The 24,643-nt window shown below is 36.5% G+C and overlaps 1 protein-coding gene across 2 annotated transcripts in view; it reads left to right on the forward strand.

Annotated features, from left to right (window-relative positions):
* Positions 1 to 24,643, forward strand: part of LOC136038148 (GRIP1-associated protein 1-like) — a 72,172-nt gene that overhangs the window by 19,997 nt on the left and 27,532 nt on the right. For both annotated transcript variants that reach the window (XM_065721191.1, XM_065721192.1), the window contains 3 exons: positions 13,223 to 13,390; positions 16,052 to 16,255; positions 19,105 to 19,225. In XM_065721191.1, coding sequence (XP_065577263.1) covers positions 13,223 to 13,390; positions 16,052 to 16,255; positions 19,105 to 19,225 — 493 coding nt within the window. The remainder of the gene's footprint in view (positions 1 to 13,222; positions 13,391 to 16,051; positions 16,256 to 19,104; positions 19,226 to 24,643) is intronic.

Consider the following 24,643-nt stretch of genomic DNA (forward strand, 5'->3'; position numbering starts at 1 on the left):
AACTAAAAAAAATAAAAAATAAAAAAAAACTAAAAAAAAGGAAAAAACTGAAAAATAAGCTAAAATAAAGGTAAAAACCAATAAAAAACTAAAAAAAAAAGGAAAAAACTAATAAATGACGACACTCAAAGAGAAAGCGACATCAGGTGACGTCAAAACTGAAAAAACTAAAAAAAGGCAAAAACTACAAAAAAAACTAAAAACTAATAAAAAAAATAAAAAAGCTAAAAAACTAAAAAAACTAAAAAAAGGCAAAAACTACAAAAAAAACTAAAAACTAATAAAAAAGCTAAAAAACTAAAAAAACTAAAAAAAAGGCAAAAACTACAAAAAAACTAAAAACTAATAAAAAAATAAAAAAGCTAAAAAACTAAAAAAACTAAAAAAACTAAAAAAAGGTAAAAAACTAAAAACTAAAAAAAAACTAAAAAAGGTAAAAACTAAAAGAACTAAAAAAGAAAAAAATAAATGACGACACTCAAAGAGAAAGCGACCAGGACAAAAGGAATGTTCGATTAGCAATCAACAAAGCACCGGGACACAGGGAGTATAAATGACGACCAGGACACAAGTAAAAAAAAAAATTAACAAAACTAAAAAGAAGGTAAAAACTACAAAAAAACTAAAAAGAAAAAAAAACTAAAAACTAATAAAAAAACTAAAAAATCTAAAAATCTAAATAAACTAAAAAAGAAAAAAAAAGGAAAAAAATAAAGGAGAAAAACAAAACTAAAAAACGAATGTATATACAGACCGGTACACCGGGATACAAATGACGACCGGGACACAGGGAATATAAATAACGACCGGGACACAGGGACACAACTACAACGGGGACACCGGGGGAAACAGGGGGATATAAATGACGACCGGGACAAAAAAAACTAAAAAGAAATAAAAACTAAAAACTAATAAAAAAAACTAAAAAATCTAAAAATCTAAATAAGCTAAAAAAGAAAAAAAAAGGAAAAAAATAAAGGAGAAAAACAAAACTAAAAAACGAATGTATATACAGACCGGGACACCGGGATACAAATGATGACCGGGACCCGGGACACAGGGAATATAAATGACGACCGGGACACAGGGACACAACTACAACGGGGACACCGGGGGAAACAGGGGGATGTAAATGACGACCGGGACACCGGGACAGGGAATGGTCGATTAGCAATCACCATCAACAAAGCTCAAGGGCAATCATTAGAATCATGAGGTATAGATCTGAATACAGATTGTTTTCCCATGGACCATTATATGTTGCATGTTCAAGAGTCGGTAAACCTGACAATCTATTTATATGCAAAGACAATGGGACAGCAAAGAATGTTGTATATTCGCAAGTTTTACGTAGTTAAAACCATATATATATATATATATATCTATATTCACAGGTGGGACATAGGGACACAACTACAATGGCGCGTAACTATTATGGCGCGTAACGACTTACGCGCGCGGGGGGGCTTGGGGGGGGGCGCGAAGCGCCACCCCAACAGCTAGTAACTTATAAAAATAAGTTGTCTGTCTGTCTGTGGATGGATGGATCAGGTGACGTCACCTGAAAAAACTGGATCAGGTGACGTCAAAACTGAAAAAACTAAAAAAAGGCAAAAACTACAAAAAAAACTAAAAACTAATAAAAAAAATAAAAAAGCTAAAAAACTAAAAAAAACTAAAAAAAGGCAAAAACTACAAAAAAAACTAAAAACTAATAAAAAAGCTAAGAAACTAAAAAAACTAAAAAAAGGCAAAAACTACAAAAAAAACTAAAAACTAATAAAAAAAATAAAAAAGCTAAAAAACTAAAAAAAATAAAAAAAATAAAAAAAGGTAAAAAACTAAAAAAACTAAAAACTAAAAAAAACTAAAAAAAAGGAAAAAACTGAAAAATAAGCTAAAATAAAGGTAAAAACCAATAAAAACTAAAAAAAAAACTGAAAAAACTAAAAAAAGGCAAAAACTACAAAAAAACTAAAAACTAATAAAAAAAGTAAAAAAGCTAAAAAACTAAAAAAACTAAAAAAACTAAAAAAACTAAAAAAAGGTAAAAAACTAAAAAAAATAAAAAAAAACTAAAAAAAAAGGAAAAAACTGAAAAATAAGCTAACATAAAGGTAAAAACCAATAAAAAACTAAAAAGAAAAAAAGGAAAAAACTAAAAAAAATTTTCATCTAAAAAACTAAAAAAAACTAAAAAAGGTAAAAACTAAAAGAACTAAAAAATAAAAAAATAAATGACGACACTCAAAGAGAAAGCGACCAGGACAAAAGGAATGTTCGATTAGCAATCAACAAAGCACCGGGACACAGGGAGTATAAATGACGACCAGGACATAAGTAAAAAAAAAAATTAACAAAACTAAAAAGAAGGTAAAAACCACAAAAAAACTAAAAAGAAAAAAAAAACTAAAAACTAATAAAAAAACTAAAAAATCTAAAAATCTAAATAAACTAAAAAAGAAAAAAAAAGGAAAAAAATAAAGGAGAAAAACAAAACTAAAAAACGAATGTATATACAGACCGGTACACCGGGATACAAATGACGACCGGGACACAGGGAATATAAATGACGACCGGGACACAGGGACACAACTACAACGGAGACACCGGGAGAAACAGGGGGATATAAATGACGACCGGGACAAAAAAACTAAAAAGAAAAAAAAACTAAAAACTAATAAAAAAACTAAAAAATCTAAAAATCTAAATAAGCTAAAAAAGAAAAAAAAGGAAAAAAATAAAGGAGAAAAACAAAACTAAAAAACGAATGTATATACAGACCGGGACACCGGGATACAAATGACGACCGGGACACAGGGAATATAAATGACGACCGGGACACAGGGACACAACTACAACAGGGACACCGGGGGAAACAGGGGGATGTAAATGACGACCGGGACACCGGGACAGGGAATGGTCGATTAGCAATCACCATCAACAAAGCTCAAGGGCAATCATTAGAATCATGAGGTATAGATCTGAATACAGATTGTTTTCCCATGGACCATTATATGTTGCATGTTCAAGAGTCGGTAAACCTGACAATCTATTTATATGCAAAGACAATGGGACAGCAAAGAATGTTGTATATTCGCAAGTTTTACGTAGTTAAAACCATATATATATATATATATATATATATATATATATATATATATATATATATATATATATATATATATATATATATATATATATATATATATATATATATATATATATATATATATATATATCTATCTATCTATATTCACAGGTGGGACATAGGGACACAACTACAATGGCGCGTAACTATTATGGCGCGTAACGACTTACGCGCGCGCGGGGGCTTGGGGGGGGGCGCGAAGCGCCCCCACCAACTAGGTGTTGGGGTGGCGCTTATATATATCTATATTCACAGGTGGGACATAGGGACACAACTACAATGGCGCGTAACTATTATGGCGCGTAACGACTTACGCGCGCGGGGGGGCTTGGGGGTGGCGCGAAGCGCCCCCACCCACTAGGTGTTGGGGTGTCGCGAAGCGCCACCCCAACAGCTAGTATATCTATATATATAAAAATAAGTTGTCTGTATGTGGATCTGTGGATGGATCAGGTGACGTCATGTTTCGGCTGACGTCATGAAATTAGTTGCCATCATTTTTGCTTTGAAGGTGACGTCATTCAAGTTATATAAGACATATGTTCGCCGTCATGTTTCGGCTGACGTCATGAAATTAGTTGCCATCATTTTTGCTTTGAAGGCGTGACGTCATTCAAGTTATATAAGACGTATGTTCGCGTAGAATTCTATTAATGCTTAAGTTTGTAATGACTGATGAAGATGCTCAAAGAGTCTATGCCAAAAAACTTGCTGCTGATAGAGAAAGTCAGAAAAGAAAGCGTGCCGAGGAACTACCAGAGCAACGCGAAAGCAGACTTGCTGCTAAAAGAGAAAGTGAAAAAAGAAGGCGTGCCGAGGAACTACTAGAGCAACGCAGAAGCAGACTTGCTGCTAAAAGAGAAAGTGAAAAAAGAAGGCGTGCCGAGGAATCAAAAGACCAGCAGGGAAACAGGCTTGAGGCTGATAGAGAAAGAAAGAACAGAAAGCATGCCGAGGAACTACCAGAGCAACGCAGAAGCAGACTTGCTGCTAAAAGAGAAAGTGAAAAAAGAAGGCGTGCCGAGGAACTACTAGAGCAACGCAGAAGCAGACTTGCTGCTAAAAGAGAAAGTGAAAAAAGAAGGCGTGCCGAGGAATCAAAAGACCAGCAGGGAAACAGGCTTGCTGCTGATAGAGAAAGTAAGAAAAGAAAGCGTGCCGAGGAATCAGAGCAATCTGAAAGTTATCGCCTGGCATTCGGGTACAACCCAGTCGATGATTATAGCTTGAGTAGATGTGTTCAAATCGGGACAATGTCTAAAATTTGTCCCTATTGCCAGGCCTTGAAATTCAATGGTGAAACAATGGGAATGTGTTGCGCCTCAGGAAAAGTTAAACTTCCTCTATTGGCTGCACCACCAGAGCCATTGAAGACTTTCCTTACTGGAACTACGTCAGAATCTAAGCGTTTTTTGTCAAAAATCAGACAATACAACTCATGTTTCCAAATGACGTCGTTTGGAGCCCAAATCGAAAATCCAGATCAATTTATGTCTACTTTCAAAGTAAAAGGGCAAATTTATCATAGAGCAGGGTCCCTTCTACCATTCTCAGGCGAGAATCATAAATTTTTACAATTGTACTTCATCAGTGATAGAAATTCTGAATTGAATGCACGTTGCGAAATTTCTCCCAACGTTGAAAGGACAATCGTTTCCCAATTGCAACATCTTTTCATAAAAATAATAAATGGCTAAGTGAAAGAGCGATTCTCGCACCCAAAAATATAGACGTCCACGAAATCAACAATATTGTTTTGACCAAGATTCAAGACCAGGCAGTCCTTTACAAGTCAGTCGACACAGTTTTGGAACCAAATGAAGCGGTTAATTATCCATCTGAATTTTTAAATTCCATAGATCTTTCAGGGTTTCCACCACACGTGCTACAACTAAAAATAGGCGTACCAATAATATTGTTACGTAACATAAACCCACCAAAGCTTTGCAATGGCACTCGACTTGCCGTAAAAAAAACAATGGAAAACCTAATAGAGGCCACAATCCTGACAGGGCCTTTTGAGGGTGAGGCTGTTCTTATTCCTCGCATTCCCATGATTCCAACAGATCTGCCTTTTCAATTTAAAAGATTGCAATTCCCAATTCGATTAGCATTTGCAATCACCATTAACAAAGCTCAAGGTCAGTCATTAGAAAAATGTGGTATTGATCTTAATACTGATTGTTTTTCCCATGGACAATTGTACGTTGCATGTTCGAGGGTCGGTAAACCTGACAATCTATTTATATGCAGCGAGAATTGGACAGCGAAGAATGTTGTATATTCGCAAGTTTTACGCAGTTAATTTGTATTTCGGAACCAAATGAAGCGGTTAATTATCCATCTGAATTTTTAAATTCCATAGATCCTTCAGGGTGTCCACCACACCTGCTACAACTAAAAATAGGCGTACCAATAATACTTTTAAGAAATATCAACCCACCAAAGCTTTGCAATGGCACGCGACTTGCCGTAAAAAAAAAACAATGGAAAACCTAATAGATGCCACAATCTTGACAGGGCCTTATGAGGGTGAGGCTGTTCTTATTCCTCGCATTCCCATGATTCCAACGGATCTGCTTTTTCAATTTAAAAGATTGCAATTCCCAATTCGATTAGCATTTGCAACCACCGTCAACAAAGCTCAAGGGCAATCACTAGAAAAATGCGGTATAGATCTTAATACAGATTGCTTTACCAATGTACAATTGTATGTTGCATCTTTGAGGGTCGGTAAACCTGACAATCTATTTATACGCACAGACAATGGGACAGCGAAGACTGTTGTATATTCACAAGTTTTACGTAGTTAATTTGTATTGTATCTATCTATATAAAAACGAGTTGTGTGTATGCATGTTTGTTTGTTTGTAAAAAGAGCGTTTGCATATGACGTCATTATTAGTACATACGGCTTTGTATATGGACAGACAATGGGAAAGCCAAGAATGTTGTATATTCGCAATTTTTACGTAGTTTGAAACACATATATAAATCTATCTATATTCACAGGTGGGACACAGGGACACAACTACAATGGCGCGTAACTAATATGGCGCGTAACTAATATGGCGCGTAACGACTTACGCGCGCGGGGGGGCTTGGGGGGGGCGCGAAGCGCCCCCACCAACTAGGTGTTGGGGTGGCGCGAAGCGCCACCCCAACAGCTAGTATATAAATAAAAATAAGTTGTCTGTGTGTGTGTGTATCGAGTGACGTCATGTTTGTTTGTCGACTGACGTCATGTTTGTCGACTGACGAAATTACAGACCGGGACATCATGACACAAATGACGACCGGGACACCGGGACATAGGGAATGTAAATGACGACCGGGACACTCAAAGAGAAAGCGACCGGGACACAAGGAATGTTCGATTAGCAATCACCATCAACAAAGCACCGGGACACAAATGACGACCAGGACATAAGTAAAAAAAAAAAACTAAAAAAACTAAAAAAAGGCAAAAACTACAAAAAAAACTAAAAAGAAAAAAAAACTAAAAACTAAAAAAAAACTAAAAAATAAAAAAAAATAAAAAAGGAAAAACACTGAAAAATAAAGGAGAAAAACAAAACTAAAAAAAAGTAAAAATAAAAAAAACTAAAAAGGTAGAAACTACAAAAAAAACTAAAAAGAAAAAAACTAAAAAAACTAAAAAAAAAGTAAAAACCAAAAAAAAAAAATAAAAAGAAAAAACAGGAAACACAAAAATTTATTTCATCATATACCAAATCAAAAACGAATGTATATACAGACCGGGACACCGGGACACAAATGACGACCGGGACACGGAATATAAATGACGACCGAGACACAGGGTCACAACTACAACGGGGACGCCGGGGGGCACAGGGGATATGTAAATGACGACGGGGACACAGGGAATGTTCGATTAGCAATCACCATCAACAAAGCTCAAGGGCAATCATTAGAATCATGAGGTATAACTAAAAAAGGTAAAAAACTAAAAACAAAAAAAAAGACCAATTCAAAAACGAATGTATATACAGACCGGGACACCGGGACACAAATAACGACCGGGACACAAGGAATATAAATGACGACCGGGACACTCAAAGAGAAATTACAGACTGGGACACCGGGGCACAAATGACGACCGGGACACAGGGAATATAAATGACGACCGGGACACAGGGACACAACTACAACGGGGACGCCGGGGGGGGGCAGAGGGTGATATATAAATGACGACGGCGACACAGGGAATGGTCGATTAGAAATCACCATCAACAAAGCTCAAGGGCAATCATTAGAATCATGATGTATAGTTCTGAATACGGATTGTTTTCCCATGGACAGTTATATGTTGCATGTTCAAGAGTCGGTAAACCTGACAATCTATTTATATGCACAGATAATGGGACAGCGAAGAATGTTGTATATTCGCAAGTTTTACGTAGTTAAAAACATAAATATATATCTATCTATATTCACAGGTGGGATACAGGGACACAACTACAATGGCGAGTAACTAATATGGCGCGTAACGACTTACGCGCGCGGGGGGGCCGTGGGGCGGGCGCGAAGCGCCACCCCAACAGCTAGTATATATATATATATATATATATATATATATATATATATATATATATATATATATATATATATATATGTAATCTATATATATAAAAATAAGTTGTCTGTGTGTGTGTCTGTCGAGTGACGTCATGTTTGTGTGTCGAGTGACGTCGTGTTTGTGTTTCGACTGACGTCGTGTTTGTCAACTGATGAAATTACATACCGGGACACCGGGACACAAATGACAACCGGGACACAGGGAATATAAATGACGACCGAGAACCTCAAAGATAAATTACAGACTGGGAAACCCGGACACAAATCACGACCGGGACACAGGGAATATAAATGACGACCGGGACACAGGGACACAACTACAACGGGGACGCCGGGGGCACAGGCGGGATATATAAATGACGACCGGGACACACGGATTGTTCGAATAGATATTACAGACCGGGACACCGGGACACGAATGACGACCGGGACACCGGGACACAGGGAATATAAATGACGACTGGGACACTCAAAGAGAAATTACAAACTGGGACACTGGGACACAAATGACGACCGGGACACAGGGACACATCATTAGAATAATGAGGTATAGATCTGAATACGGATTGTTTTTCCCATGGACAATTACATGTTGCATGTTCAAGAGTCAGTAAACCTGACAATCTATTTATATGCATAGACAATGGGACAGCGAAGAATGTTGTATATTCGCATGTTTTACGTAGTTAAAAACATATTTATAACATATATATATATATATATATATATATATATATATATATATATATATATATATATATATATATATATATATGCATGTAAGGAAAGGATTATCCAGAAACTGTTAGGGGTGACATATTTCTGGACATGCGTTGATATCTAAATCGTTTTTTTAGGCCAGAATATACCAGGCTGCCAATTTTCCCGATAAAACATGGAGCTGTTTTTGAGAAAAAATGAAAAACATACAAACATATGCAATTATTGTTCACTTATAGTCTGAAGTAATCAAATTCCAAAAACGTGTCAAATATGAAAATGGAGAGCAAATATACGGTCGGTTAGAAGATATGCAAAAACGACAATTTGAGCGTGTCAAAAATGAAATAAAGAGCAAAGAAACACACGTTCAGAAGACATGCGACACCGAGCAAAAAAAGCGATTCAAAAATGAAAATGGAAAGCGAAGACACGCGGTTAGAAGACATTTGACACCGACCACGTGAGTGAGTCAAAAATGAAAATGAAGAGCAAATATACACGCGGGTAGAAGAACAGCGGTGGCGTGTCAAAAATGAAAATGAAAAACAGACACACGCGGTTAGAAGACATAGGTACCGAGCATGTAAGCAAGTCAAAAATGAAAATGAAGAGCATAGGCACACGCGGTTAGAAGACATGTGACACCAAACATATGAGCGAGTCAATGAAATTCAACCTGGACAGTGAGAATCAAAACATGTTAAAATTGAAAATGGTAGTGATGATGATCGGGTTTGGGATTTTGTCATGGATAAGGTCATCAATGCCTACCATACGTTTATTAAAAACAAAGGTTCGGCGATATGAATTTCATAACGACGAGACAAGCTGAGGTAAAAAAAACTAAACAAATTGAAAACTGTGGTGATGATTATTAGATTTTGGAATTTGACATGGACAAGGTCATCAATGCCTACCATACCTTTGAAAATCTAAAACCTGGGCTAGATAAATTGCTGGAAGAATAAGAAATTTCTGTCCCATCACTTGAACAATTAAAAGAGACAAATGCTTCGCGATATATCTTTAATAATGACAAAAGACAAGCTGAGGCAAAAGAAGAAGTTTTTGTCCCACCACCTGAACAATTAAATGAAACAAAGGTTCAGTGATATGTCTTTGGAAATGACAGAAAACAAGCCGAGGCAAAATAAGAAGTTTTTTTCCCTCCACTTGAGTAATTAAAAGAAACAAAGGTTCGGTGATATCTTTCACAATGACAAAAGACAAGCCGAGGCAAAAGTTAAAGGTCCATTAAAAAAACGTAATTTTAAAAAGGTACTACATCTAATTTAAAGTCCATTTGGACGTCTTAACATCAATAAAAAGCTCAAATTGTCTGCGTTTAGAAGACAAGTGACTGTGAGAATCCATATATAGAAGCCTGTGGCGTGGCGAGTGCCGGGCTCCCGGTACTATATATATATATACATATATATATATATATATATATATATATATATATATATATATATATATATATATATATATATATATATATATATATATATATATATATATATATAGAATGAAGGGAGGTCATAGGTTAAATCAGTAATCGTTCTTAACATTCGTTCAATTTGGCTGAAGCAACTCCTATAGAAAGTTTTGAAAAGGTGGACCAGAAGCACTTTTCAATCTTTACGGATCCTCCCTCCTCTGGATAAGAGAGTCTGTAGGTCAACACCCTAATAGATGATGTGCAACAATGTCATATGCCATAGCCCTTGGTTCTAATGGGTAAACGCTCTAATGACGGGTCATATTTTATGTACTGCATGCATGTTTAGGGACGAATGGTATTCCGCAAGCCAGTATTGTCTCTGAGACTGAGGCAGTGTACCCCTTCCAAGATTAATACCCTTTCAATAGTTATTAGAATTTTCGCTCCATAGCATTTTGGCCCTTTTTCAGTCATCATTGCTGTTTTACTAAGATGCTATAATTGAGTTCTTCCCTGTGATGTGAACTCTTTTGTTACGTAGAAAGGGTACTCTCGGATTTTCTCGGATTTTCATTCCAATGAGTCCTCTTTTAATAATCTGTGACTACCGGTTTTATACGGTTATTCCTGGATAAAAAACGCGCATGCATGACATTTCCTTTATAAAAAACAAGAACTTCAGATTTTCTAGATAGTAGCTTTAGGGTAGCTTATAGATGTAGAACTTTTTAATATTTTTTTTTTTTTTTTTGTGAAGATCAAACCCGTTTTTGAGGGAGTTTTGCCCCTTTTTCTTTAATTTCAAATTTTTGCATCCTAATTACTTTTTATGAGCATCTTTAAAATTTATTAATTTAGTATCTTCAAGGTCAACAAAATAGTACTTGTATTCTTGGAAGAAATCAGGCGTTTCTACCTTGCCCGGTATCAAGGATCTTCAAGACCTGTTTGAACCACGTACTGCAGTCTACTAGCAGTTGCTTTGCAAATGGAAGCCATTGAGTTGTTCAAGGTCTAATTTAACCAAGTCCCACTAGCTTTTGCGCTGTCCTCCTTGACGTCTCTTCAATGAGTTAAGTGGCTCAGCTGGAAGGATTCGGCGAGGCAAGTACTCTGGTGGGATCCGTCAGACATGGTCCAATCATCTCAGCCGACGCTCCTTGATCGTGATGGTAACGCATCTCTTGGTACTGCAGATTCGTTGTATATCCACGTTTGATTTAACCTGAGGATGCTACGTAGACAGTTATGCTCAAACACCTTCAGTGTAATTTCATGCAGTCGCTTTACTGACCAAGTTTCGCATCCATAAAGAAGGATTGTTTGAACCAAAGCCAGGTAGACTCGAACTTTAGTTCTTACACTTATTTCACGCCGGTTACACAACGGTTTTCTAAGGGAAGCAAAGTGATTGTTCTGCAATCGCTGTTGAATATTGGCGTCAGAAGGTCCATCAGTACAAATCTGGGAGCCAAGGTATGTGAAGCTTTTGACCGGATCCAACTGTACCTGATTTACAGTTAACGAAATAAGATCAGTGTAATTATTTGCCATAAATGTTGTCTTCCATGTACTGACTTTCAAGCCAATGCAATGTGCCCAAATAACTACCCCATCGAGCGTAGTTTGAGCTCTCTCAGGGCCGAGAAGATTACGACATCATCACCGTATTCAAGGTGTCCAAGAGAAAGGTTCTGTTCAATATGAACTCCTGAATGAGAAGATAGTGCATTTTCAAGAATTCATTCAAAACAGTAGTTAAGCAAAGACGGAGACGGGATGCAGCCTTGTTTTATTCCAAACTAAACCGGAAATTCTTCAGTCTCTTCTCCGTAAACTCTAACTCGGCTCACAAAACCCTTGTAGGATGCTTCAAGTAGTTCGACAAATTTCAGGGGCATTCCATCATTTTCAAGAATTTTCCAAAGTGTTTGGTGAGTGGTCGAATCAAAGGCGGAAACAAAGTTAAGATATATCAGAATCAGGGGCAAATTAGATCTGTCAAACTGCTGGATAATGAGGTGGGGTGCAAAAAAATATATAAGCAAAGTAGTAGGCTTTGTTGTCGCATATATTTGATCAAACTTTACTTTTTTAGAGTTTGGTTCTTATTGGTAGGGGTCGTTTTTGCCTTGCAGTTCGTTACTGCCAACTGTTTGATCCATGGCTCTTTTAAGTGTGAAGAAGGGCACCGCAGCCTCCAACGACTCCCGTAGCTATATTCAAGTTTAATATTTTTATAGCAAAAAATGAGGAACGGAAATCATCCATGTAAAACCACACCCCTTCGTATATTTCTTTTGTTGGTCTTAAATATCAAAATGAATTTTTAGAGCTATAATTTTCATGGTTTTCAGGAAAAGTTCTTCGAGAAATTTCTTTAGAGATTCCCCCTCCCATCTCTCCTCCTTTTGTGCTGGTAATTGCATGACTATGTTTCACTTTAAATATTTTGGCAATAAGTTCGGAGCTATCGCCCCACGGTAGACTGGCCAAGTCCAAAACATTCTCAAAATTAAGTTAAATAGGGATTGAACTTTACCCCTTTGAATTTCTAAAATGGTATGGAATCGTAACTAAACGTACGCTATTAACTGTCATTGTTGAAAACCCTATGCAGGACACTGTTTTTTTTCTTCTCCTCTGTTAGTAGAGCGCTGGAACATCAGAAAGAACTGTTCCTGGCTCATTTGAAAGGAAATTGATATATCTAGTGCTCTTTGTAATTAACGAAACATAAGGTAAGAATTAAAATACGACTTTTGACAAAAACCTGCATCTCTGTATCGTGGTTGATGTAATGGCAACGACGCCAAATTAAAGGAATGACGTACGGCACATCAGTATGACGCCATTCGATATCGTCTGCTTATTGTGACGCCATTCGATATCATGAAATTATCAACAACATTCGAGATCATCTGGAAGACGTCATTCGATATGACGCCATTTGGTATTATCTTTGCTTAGAAATCATTGATGTATGCTTTTTATTCTTTTTTTCCCCTTTTTATTGTAAGCGGGGCACTAGAACATCATAGATAGCTGTTTTAGGGTTTATTTAGTTGGCTCCCGATTGCAACAAACAATTTAACAGTTAATGATGACGAGTTCTGGAACACACCCAGAGACAAAGCACCGCTTGTTTTGTTAATTCCCGTACCGGTGTTAAGTGTCGCCATATTTTGTCCTGTAAACCTGCAGCAACTTCCAGTTATGCTGGCTCGTATTTCTGATTAAACATTTTAACTTGTCTATTCATTTCTATTCTATATCCATTCATTTCTTCTCTATTTCATTTCTAGAAATGTGCTGTCCTAGAGAGTCAAATTTCTACGTTAAATGAGAGACTGGAAGAACAACGACAAATGGGGCGAGCCATTGTGCAAAAACACAAGAACGAAATACAGGAAGTTGTTGAAAAGTCAATACAGAAGCAGTCTGAACTGGATGAGGCAGTTCAAAATCTACAAGTAAGTCGATTTTTGCCTAACTATGTTTTATGTATATTTTATTACTACAAATCTATCAATTCAAAACGAATTCGCTATAAAAAACGCAGAGTTCTGCCACTTAATCTAAGTGACACGTGACAGCGCTGATCACTTCTGGCTACAGCTTTTTTTTACTGCTGGGAAACGAAGAATCTTGTATTCACAGTCGTTAGCACAGAATGATCCATATGTTATCACTCTTCCTCTCTTCATCTGTTATTGCTCTTCGTTGCAAGTCCTACCCCCGCACCTTCCTAATTGCCTATTGTGTCCAAATTCAGGGGTAAAGGACCGTTTCGAGCTTGTGCTTGAAATTGATCTAGACTACAAAATGAATTTGATCAATACTAATACTACTAAAAACTCACCGTAGTACCAAGTAGCCTGAGGCCAACACAGTCACGCACCCTCTTCCTCCACCCCATCTTTTCAAATCCTCTCTCTTTTTCACCCTCTCAGCCCAATTAGGGACGATCTGCTTTTCGTTTAGGTCTAAACGGTTGGCCAAAAAGGACAATCTTTGGCAATCTGTTATCCACAGAATGAGCCCTAACCATGTCAATCTTTCTCTCGTTATAGCCTTAGAAAATGGGACAATTTGTAGACAATTTCTCTGGAAAACATCTGTCAAATATTGTTTCGTGTTTCGGAGCGACCATGCTTGAATGCCTGCTGTCCGATGGGCTCTGTGGTTAGCTACAATATGGCATATAATTCATATAATATAAATATTTAATATAATGCAGTTGCAATATAATCGCTACAGTATAATTAAATTCCATGTGAATGAATAAATGAATTTAATGAACAAACGAATGCGATAATTATTAAATGAGTGAAAGAAAAAAAATGAGAGAGATAATTATTATATGATGTAACTGTATAATATAATTTAGTAGGAATATAATCGCTGCAACGTAATTAAACCTTGGGAAATCGTAAAATACAACAGGGGCGCAAATGTCTGCTGCGGTTACCCAAAAAGACGTTATATTATGCAACATAGATTATACCAATGGTGCCAATTCACAGAAATGGAGGGGGGGGGGGGAAATATATTATTTAAAGTTTAGGGGGAGGGATTGTGTTTCAATTTTTCTCATTGAATATACCATATAATCCATGTAATATAATATAGTTGCAATATAATCGCTACAATATAGTTAAATCCCAAATAAATGAACGAATTCCATGAATACTAAATAGTACAATGGTGGGAGTTCTAATATCCATTTAGAGAGAGATAATTATTATATGATGTAATTGTATATAGTTGGAATATAATCGCTTCAACGTAATTAAATCTTTGGAAATCGTAAATACAGCGGTGGCGTGAATGTCTGCTGTGGTAACCCAAAAAGGCTTTATGTTATGCAAAATAAATTTTACTAATGGTGCCGATTCACCGAAAGTTGAGGGGGGGTATGTGTATTCCAAGCCAAGGGGAAATGTAGTTGCAATTTTTTCTCAATGGAAATACCGAACAAAAATTTCAATGAGAATTCTAAAAAAAAGAAGATGTTTTTCAAAACCCAAGGATTAAACAGCAAGTATTGAGTGGGGGAGGGAACAATCCCCCCCCCCCCAAAAAAAAATAAAATGACACCAGTGTATTTCATAGGACTGAAACACACCGAGGATAAGTTATTTGCTCGAGGAAAGTCTCAGGCCGTTACAACGCAATCAATTTTGATTCCAAAAGTTTTCTATTCACTACTTCTGTTTGTGAGAAAAGAGAATACGAGGTGTTTTAAAGAGCTGAAATTTCTAAATATCTCGAGAACCACATTAGATAACTAAAACAGATTAAAACTAATGATAAATCTAACTTAATTTGACAGAGTAAACTGTGAACTAAATGATTAGAGATCGGTATTTATAGTTTAGGGTACAGTTGCTTCTGTAATGTTTTAGATAAATAACTCATTGTACGTCCATAGAAATGGGATTGTGGTAAGTTATCTCCCTCTTGTCAAAGCAATATTTTTGTTACATAATTTAGAATTTAGTTGTGTGTTATATGATTTGCTAATTATTGCGCTAAGCATGGCAAAGCAGAAAAATAGTAGCATAGATAAAAACAAGAATAATCACAGCCAGTAGAAAAAGAAGAACAAAATGCAAACATTTCGGCCGAGAACCGTCCACTAAACCTAAACCGTCCGCGAAACCTAAGCCGTCCGCTAAACCTAAACCGTCCGCAAAACCTAAACCGTCCTCAATGCAGAATTAGGGTTAACATATTTACAAAAAGTCCAAAAATCCAATCTTATAAAATAAAATTGTATGCTAGGCTTTTTTTCGTTTTTTCAAGGTTTTTCATTTGTATTATGCCGTGGGCTTTTTTTTGTAGCGAGAATACGGTACTGCAACATTGTGGTATTTGTTTGAAAGGGATAAAGAAATAAAATACGAATCGGATACAATTTGAAAATGTGGTTTGTAATTGGTCTTAAATTTGACAATTTTCAGGTGAGTGATAAATTAAATTTCTTACCAAAAATGTCACATACCGTCTTTTGTATTACCGTATTCTATGAGTAATCCCATCTGTTCAACTGTAAAAGCGAAGTGTATCCCTATGATAGGATATAAAATTGTGGTGTTTTGTCAAATTCTGACGTCTATATTTAATTTCAGGAGAAATCAAATATCATATTCGACTTAGAGAATAAACTTGAAAATTTACAAGTTGTGTATGAAGATGTTCAAACACAATTGGAAGAGAGCCAGAAACGTGAAGCTGAATTTAATGGAATCTGTGATAAAATTAGATCTGAATTAATTGAAGAGCACAAAACTAAAGTTGCAACCATGGAACAAGAAGCTGCTGTGAAGTTGAAGGTGAGTCTACATTATTCAACTTAAAGCATCAGGTCAGTGACTACCAAGATGTCAGTAAGATAACTAGAATTTTGTCCTAAAACCCATGTAATGCCATACAATTGATCACGTAAAACGGTGTATAATTTAGAATCATGTTATTTTCGTTGCATGGATATTATCAACCGTGAAGTTGGAGGTGAGTTTGCATTACTCGACTTAAAGCATCAGAGAAGTGCTTTATGTTGGTATTTTACCAGTGCTTTATGTTTTGGTATTATGTTGTTTTTTTGGGTTTCGCTGATACCATTATTGGTCTATATAGAGGGAAACTAGAAGCAGTGGAACTTGTTTCCCAACACAAAAGTTTTGTAGTCAATGATTGAAATTCCCACTAGGAAATTGCGTACCAGTGGCTCATTAACTTGTACAATCGTATTTTGCACTGTGTACTACTATTGGGGAGTAAAGTTTTTCTTAAATCATAGAATGATAATTGAAGTTGGTTTATTCAGTTTCCAATGCTGATCACCTAAAACAGTCTATTTAGAATTATGTTATTCCCGTTGCCCGGATATTATCACATTATATAGCTGAACTTGATCCTTTTGAAACGGTGCTGCTTATAGAGCAGTGGTTCCCGATCGATTTTAGGCCCCATCTAGGCATTTGTCAAACCCCGATACCCCCCTTGTAATATTTAAAGTTTGTTACTCAAAATTGTACGTATATTCACCTGAAGTAAGCTTAAAATGCCATTAACTTAGTACCTTTTACGGGTCATCCACTAGGCATCTATATATAAATGAAAAATATAGTCTGAATTCAACACTTTTTATACATTATATGACGTTATTGCAATACTATCTTGTATCTTTATTGCTCTTTAAATGCGTATGAATGTGACGTCACTCACATTAACAACGTTTTTTTTTATAAGCAAGGCTCTAAACTCTAAAGTGTAGTCAGCCGGAGAATTCACGTCTTGCTCATAGCCCACCAAAATATTGTCATGCCCCACTAATGAGGCCTGCCAGCTCTGGTGGGAATCAAGGTTACAAAGAGAATATTCTTGCTCAAAATTTAATATCTTCATTGGTTTTTCAATGCCAGCAAGATGAGGGATATAATGCATGATATCGAATGGCATCATGCACTGATAAAACCCAAAATGTACCAAAAAAACTACATACCATCAGATCTTGGACAACCAAGTCATCTGCAGGAAAATCATGAATTACTGATGCTGTGCTTTTTTCAGCTTGTTACTCAGCTTTGTATGTAGGAAGGGCTTTTAGACACATTACCATTCGCAAAATCTTTGTGTGCTTTTGATTAATTTTTTTTCAAGTTGAAATGATACCTTCTTGAAATGATACCAAGTTGTTAACCTTCTTAATCCTTTTTCCTTCTTAATCTTTTTTCTTCTTAATTGAAATATAAGAAGGTAATAACAAAAAGGTACCTTAATCTTTATAAATAATAAAAAGGTACTTTTTCTTCTTAATCTTTTATATTGGTTAAAATACAAATTGTTATAAGCATAGTATAAAGATCCTACAAATTGTCATAAATGTTTAACACCAATCCATTTAAGTTTGTTTAAGCTATAGGCACATTCAATTTTCTTAAAGCAGTCAAATATTATGTTTTTTTGTTTATGAACGACATTTATTTTTGCCAATCTTACAAAAAAAAAAAAAAAAATGGAAAACTGGTTGGCTTCTCATTGAAACAAGTCACTACTTTCAAAACGAGGAAAAAAGGATCAAGTCACTACCTTCTTCTTCTTTTATTTAGGGAGGTATATTAAATAATAATGAAGGTCCTATCACCTCTTTGAGCCTATCAGTAGAACAGCTTTAGTGGTCGGTATGAACTTATCCAACATTTAGTATCTCATATTCATCATAAGCATGTAAATAATTTCTTCATTTGATTCAGATTGAGTGGTTAATTGGTGATCACTAACAGCTTATAAATCTTCTTGGAAATAACATCTCCTTTAGAAAGAAAATAATCTCCTTTAGAAATAACAGCTAGAAATTTGCTCCCCCACAACAGAGTTTCGAAGTATTGGAATCTCCTGGAGCAGATGGACATGCAGATAAAATAGACTGACAACTGCCACCAGTTGACGCCAGATTTTGGAATGGGTTTAATCTTGATGGCAGAAAATTGTGGCTTCAAAATAACTTGTGACATCACATGTGGGGTGGCGGATGGTGGACGCCACCTCCCTAAATAGTTTGAGCCAGTCCGTAAAATATAGAATATAGCAATTTTAGTAGCAATATCACCGAAATCAGTCGTTAAAAATGACCAACCAGTCGGTAAGATCCATTGCCCCCTCCCATACATTTTGGCTAATGATTCTTGTAAATGATTTCTTTAAGAATTAACGATGCTTCTTGACTACTAAGGTCCCTGCGTCGGCCCTGCAGTGCATTCCTGCAGCGTGATTCGATCTCTGGGTCCCGTATTACCAAGCTAAGGTCAAATCTGCTTCGCCATCACAGGACTTCTTGTAGATAAGGTTATTCTTTCTCAAAGTTTTAAAATACACTGCTCTTCAGCAACTACCGAAAAAATTTGATTTTAGGTCAATTTTTTTCTGGAGGGGTCATTTGGATCACCTTTGGGCAAATTATCTCTCTCTTTTCTCATCCACAGTATGTGTCTAAGAGCTGGAAACCAATGTTTGCCACAGTGACTTAATAATAATTTATTTATCTCTGTACTTTATTTTTTCAAGCCATTATTGTACTAGTGATGCTAAATATTTTACTTCTGATACTTTTTTTCTGTGTTTCAAATGAAACGGTGCTGCCAATTTGTGTGAATGCATCAATTCAGCTTATCCGTTTTAGGAAAAGGAAACTGAAATCGAATTAGTCACTGCTCAGCTCAATGAAATGGAAAGCATAATCCAAAACCTGAGACAAGAATTGATAGATGCCGCTGAAGATAAGAAACTTGAAGAGAAAAAAGGTTCGCTTTCCAATTTGTTCTTGTTGAATTATTCAAATTATAAAATTGTTTCAGCTTAAGCCTACCTCTTCAAAGAAATAAAGCAAATAGTGCTAAACTTCGAATTCTGTTGCTTAGGCATCGTAAAATTGCAACGGTAAAATAGATAGATAGATAAATTTATTTAACAATTAACACAACAATACTTTTAAACACCAAAAGATAAATATGTCATCATAATATCATCTCTCCAATGTCATATATGTCATAATGTCAAATATGTCATCTCCCCACAAGGTTCCATGGTCACAAATGCAGGAAAAAGAATTCACATACTAAAATAGAAAGGGACCGACTACCGCTCGTCACTGATTGGGGAGGGGCAGGGATGTATTTAAAAAATCTAGGTAGGTGGAGATTTTGTTTTTTCAATTTTGTCAATGAATATAAAATAAAATCAATAAAATTTCAAAAAAGAAAGGTATTCCTCAAAATCTAGGAAGGGGGTGGGGGCGATTCCAAAAACCAGGCCAGAGTGAAATATCATGTGCAATAAGTAATGATTCTATAAACGTTTATTCTAAAATGTGTTTATTCCATACACAAACTTTTGTATCACAAATGTATCACAAAATGTATGATATTTTTTTCAAAAAATGTGAATAACAACCTCTGAAATATGCGCAGTTTTTGCGAAATTAATTGATAAATTAAACGAAAACTTACCAAGTTTGAAGTTTGATTGTAATTCTACTCCAAAGAAGGAACGCCAGCGTAGCTGAGAGTTCAACTGAGATAGACGCGTGCAATCGCCTTCATTGACCAAACCAAACCGGTATTTTAAAGTCGTTGTAGTATGCAGTGGTTAGGCTCATAATGAAACGCTGAGAGTTCAACGGGAAGGGAAATTGGGAGGGCAGTTGAACTCTCAGCTACGCTGGCGCTCCTTCTTTGGAGTAGAATTACAATCAAACTTCAAACTTGGTAAGTTTTCGTTTAATTTATCAATTCTACTCCAAAAGGAGCGCCTTAGCTTCGCCTCGAGTTAAACTGAGATTTTAAAGTTCAGCATGAGCTAAACCAACACTAATGACCAATAATAGCCCTATTCAATAAAAAGAGGCCGCTGTACAAAAATTCATTTATAGTAAGATAATTCAAATATAACAGAATGCGATGAGTAACTTCAAAAGACAGATAACTGTTTTCCACTTTCAATTGGTTTATTATAGAACCTTGCAAACGTTTTGGCATTTGTCCAGCCTACATATCTTATGATTTGATCCACATCAACTCCTCTTGCTTTAAGGTGGGACGTTGAGGCAGACCGTGTGCTATGAGCACCATAAACACTGGTATCTGTACCTGCAAGAAATAACACTTCTTTTATCCATCTAGAAATACATGACTTGGACGCAGCGGTATAAGGCTTACGATATGTAAGAAAAAGTGCGTCGTCTCTATTCAGGTATGACGTCATTCTAATATACCTAGCTAGGCGCGTCACCGGACAAAGGGACGACTCTTGAAAAGGTCGAAATTTAACTACTGATTTTTGGTTGCCCAGTTTCGTTTTTTTTAATAACACATTAATTGAGAATCAAAACTTCCATCGTCATTATGTATCATATTATTAAGTGACAAACTGGCCAACAACTGAACTCTTTTACAAGCCGATAGAATCAATAAAACCGCTAATTTTTGTGTTAGTGTCTTTAATTTAAGATTCTCGATATCCCAAGCTGGCAATCTAAATAGATCGAATACACATTTTACATCCCAAATGCTAGAAATCTTGGGTAGACTAGGCCTTCTATTAAAGACACCTCTCATGAATTTCTTGGTGATGTGATTACTGCCTAACTGAAGGCTTGGTAAAATTGCGGATAAAGCACTCTTCGCAGTATTAATAGCACTGTATCCAACACCTGAGTGAAACAGTTCCGTAAGAAAGGTCAAAGTCTCCGGTACAGTTGCCTCCAAGGCCTGGATTTTCTTCAACAAAAGTCGATCCATTTTTCAATGTAAACCCTGTACTGGCGCTTAGTTGAATCCCGCCATCCATCCATGATAATATCGACTGTGGAAGGAGAATATCCTTGGTGGTGAAGCCCTTGCCGGAGACGACACAAGCCGCTAGGCGTAACGTTTTGGACAATGGATGGTGTAAGGTCGGTTTCTGTGGAAGAGACAAAGTAAAAGTATCATTTGGTAAAAGTATAGGACTTCCTATTAAGAGCTTTAATAGTAAGGGATACCAAACTTGTGTGGTCCAGTTTGGGAAAATCAAAATAACAGTAGCCTGATCAATCTCTACCTTTTGAAGGGTCCTCAGAAGTAAGCTAAATGGGGGGAAAGCATAAAAGAAATGAAGCTCTCAACTCATTGCGAATGCATCTACGAAAAAACATTCTGGATCTGGCTTCCAAGAAACAAATAGTTTAATCTAAAAATTTAATGTAGTTGCAAACTGATCAATATCCATCGACTGACATACCACCGAATTCAAAATAATGAATATTCTAGAATCCAGTTTCCATTCTTTTTCATTATCAATTTTTCGAAATGCTTTGTCCGCGATATTAGCAACTCCTGCCACATGCTCTGCAGATATCCACCCTTTACCCTGCAATACTAGCTGCCAGATCCTATTTGCGAAATAGTTAAAAAATTCAGATTTTGTTCCTCCCATTTTATTTATATAAGCTACTGTGGTTATATTGTCTGAACGCAGCCGGACATGAATGCCCTTAATATCCTGAGCAAAACACTTAAATCCCAGATAAACGGCCTTCGTTTCTAAAACATTGATGTCAAATCCCTTCTCTTCTGAGAACCATTCGCCTGTGGCTGTTCTCATGAAATACTCATCCACGAGTGCCCAGCCTAATTTGGTTTGACAATTGACCAATTGACTAGGCTCAATTGCTTTAGAAGCATGATTGGCAATATTCAACCACCAATGCAATTCCGAAATTACATCGGATGTTAAAGTTAGCCTAGCCACAAAATCACCCTTCGCGTGCTTTAGTGCTTGAGTTTTCAACGATTCCGCTTTCCGGTAATATAAAGGCCCTAATTCCACTGCTGGGAAGGTTGAAACAGAACACCTAGAGTTTCGGCCAAATTTTGAATCGTAGTCGATTCTTGATGAAGAATTTTTGAAACTAAATCTAGAACCTTTTTAAATTTTTTTTCCGGCAGGGAAATACGCATTAATCGCGAATCTAGCAAAAAATCCAGAAATTCTATTCTTTGACTTGAAATGAGAACTGACTTCCCCGGGTGAATTACAAACCCCAGCTCTGACAGTAATTTCACTGTTTCATAGACATTGTTTTGACATTCTAAAAATGACCTTCCCAGAAGAAGGGTATCGTCTAGATAAACAATTGACAAATAACCTTTTCGTCGAAGAAGGAAAAACGGTTTTCATAAGTTTTGTAAGAACCCTTGGGGCAGATGATAAGCCGTTTGACATACATGTGAAAGCATAACAACAATCTTCTTCAAAACAAAGCCACATTTGATCATTAAAATCAACAGGGCATTAATAATAAAAATCGACAAGGTCAACAGAGGCCATATAACAATTTTTTGTCATTAAAAGAACCGCAGACTGAACACTTTCCATTTTAAAATGGTAATATTTAATACTTTCGTTTAGAATTTTAGGATTCAGAATAAACCGACAAGTCCCATCTTTCTTTGGGACCGTAAAAACGGGAGAAACACAAAGTATTTCTTTCATTTTGAACTCGAGTACTTTAATAATAACTCCTTTATGAAATAAAATATCTACTTCTTTTCGTATAGCCTGCATTTCTTCAGACGTAAAACTTTTGTTTTTTGTTACCAAAGCTTTTAATGGTCTTTTCTCGAATTCAATCTTATAGCCTGAAGCCATAATATTCAAAATATTCAAATCACTTGTTATTGACTGCCATTTTGAGATAAACTTACTAATTCTTCCTGCTTTAAAATTACCAACCAAATGTTTTGACTGCCTATTGAAATTTACAACAAAATCATAAAAATCAAGGCCAGGGTATGTTAAATGATACATACCAACTATTTGCGATCCCTTTTCTGAAAGTTCTGGAATTTCGGCCTCTCCTGACGGTCCTGGTTCTGCTTTTTGCGATAAAATGGACAGGGAGCCTCGTTCTACCATCGGCGATAACGGTAGACCCCCCTTGCACGTTTTTTGGTCTTCCAAATGATTTTTTTAAATCCGCCACGGATTTGGCTTTGGACGTTGTTTTGGCAACATCTTTGCCAAAAAGAAATTCCGTGACTTTGACTTCGGGAGCGCATAAAGCGGATGCCACCATGGGATCTGGGCTCAACTCGAATTTCATCGCATGGCGACTTTTTAGACTTAAATCGTAATTGGTGAGGCCAAGCATGTGAACTGCATCTGTTAGGTTTTTAACAACCTTTTCTTTGATATGCTCATTTTCGAGATCAAGAATATCATTTACTGCCTCTAAAACACAAAAAGTTAAGTGAACAATTGTCCGCTGCACTTGAAGTGCCTTAGCATCCCTCTGCTTAGCACGTGCTGAGAGAGTAGCCCAAATTTCACTATTCACCTTGGGAACAACAATTTTATCTGTATTCGCAGGCCTAGGGTGGCGCTCAAATAAATCTTTTAGCTTCCCTATTTCCAAAGGCTCGGAGAAAGCTCTATTTGCAACTTTGGCAAGTTTTTTATGGATTTTGGGACCCTCTTTGTTACCAGAACGTTCCTCAGAAATCTTTTTGAATAGAGAGTCATTTGACGTGTTTTCTTTTAATCTTTAACCTTTTCGCTTTTCCGGAGAAGCCTTCCGCTTTTTGTCATGGATTTTTACGGGGCTCACAGAGCCAGCTCTTATGGTTCTAGAACCTATTTGTGGGCTCCGAGAGCTAGATTTGTCGTTCCTAGAACTACTTTCAGGGCTCCAAGAGCCATATCGAGCATGAGTTTGAAACTCTGGGCTCTGAGTCATTACTTGTTCTATGATCACTATCACTCTCACTTTAGAGTATTCTGCGACGCGAATGAGGTTTATATCGCCTTCCACGTTCATAATCTTCATCAACTAAACTGTCCAACAATCTAATCACTATTTCACTGTCACTCATTATTTAATTTGGTATGAATCAAAGCGAATGCGAACGTCAACTGGTTTGGTTTGGTCAATTGAGGCGATTGCACGCATCTCGAGGCGAAGCTAAGGCGCTCCTTTTGGAGTAGAATGAGTATCTTCTTGAGGGAAATTCACCTCTTTGTGTTTAGTCCATGAGAATGAAATTCGCCCTTTTTTGTTTGGTTGTCGCTTCTTGGGCCACGGTTGCTGAACGTACAGTGATGAGGATCATAATATAATTAATGTAGCCGGTTAAGCACTTTAATACACAGGTTTGTTTTGTGCTTTACACCGATTTGAAGCA

Source organism: Artemia franciscana, chromosome 17 (genome assembly GCF_032884065.1).
Source record: "Artemia franciscana chromosome 17, ASM3288406v1, whole genome shotgun sequence".
NCBI classification, from domain to species: domain Eukaryota; kingdom Metazoa; phylum Arthropoda; class Branchiopoda; order Anostraca; family Artemiidae; genus Artemia; species Artemia franciscana.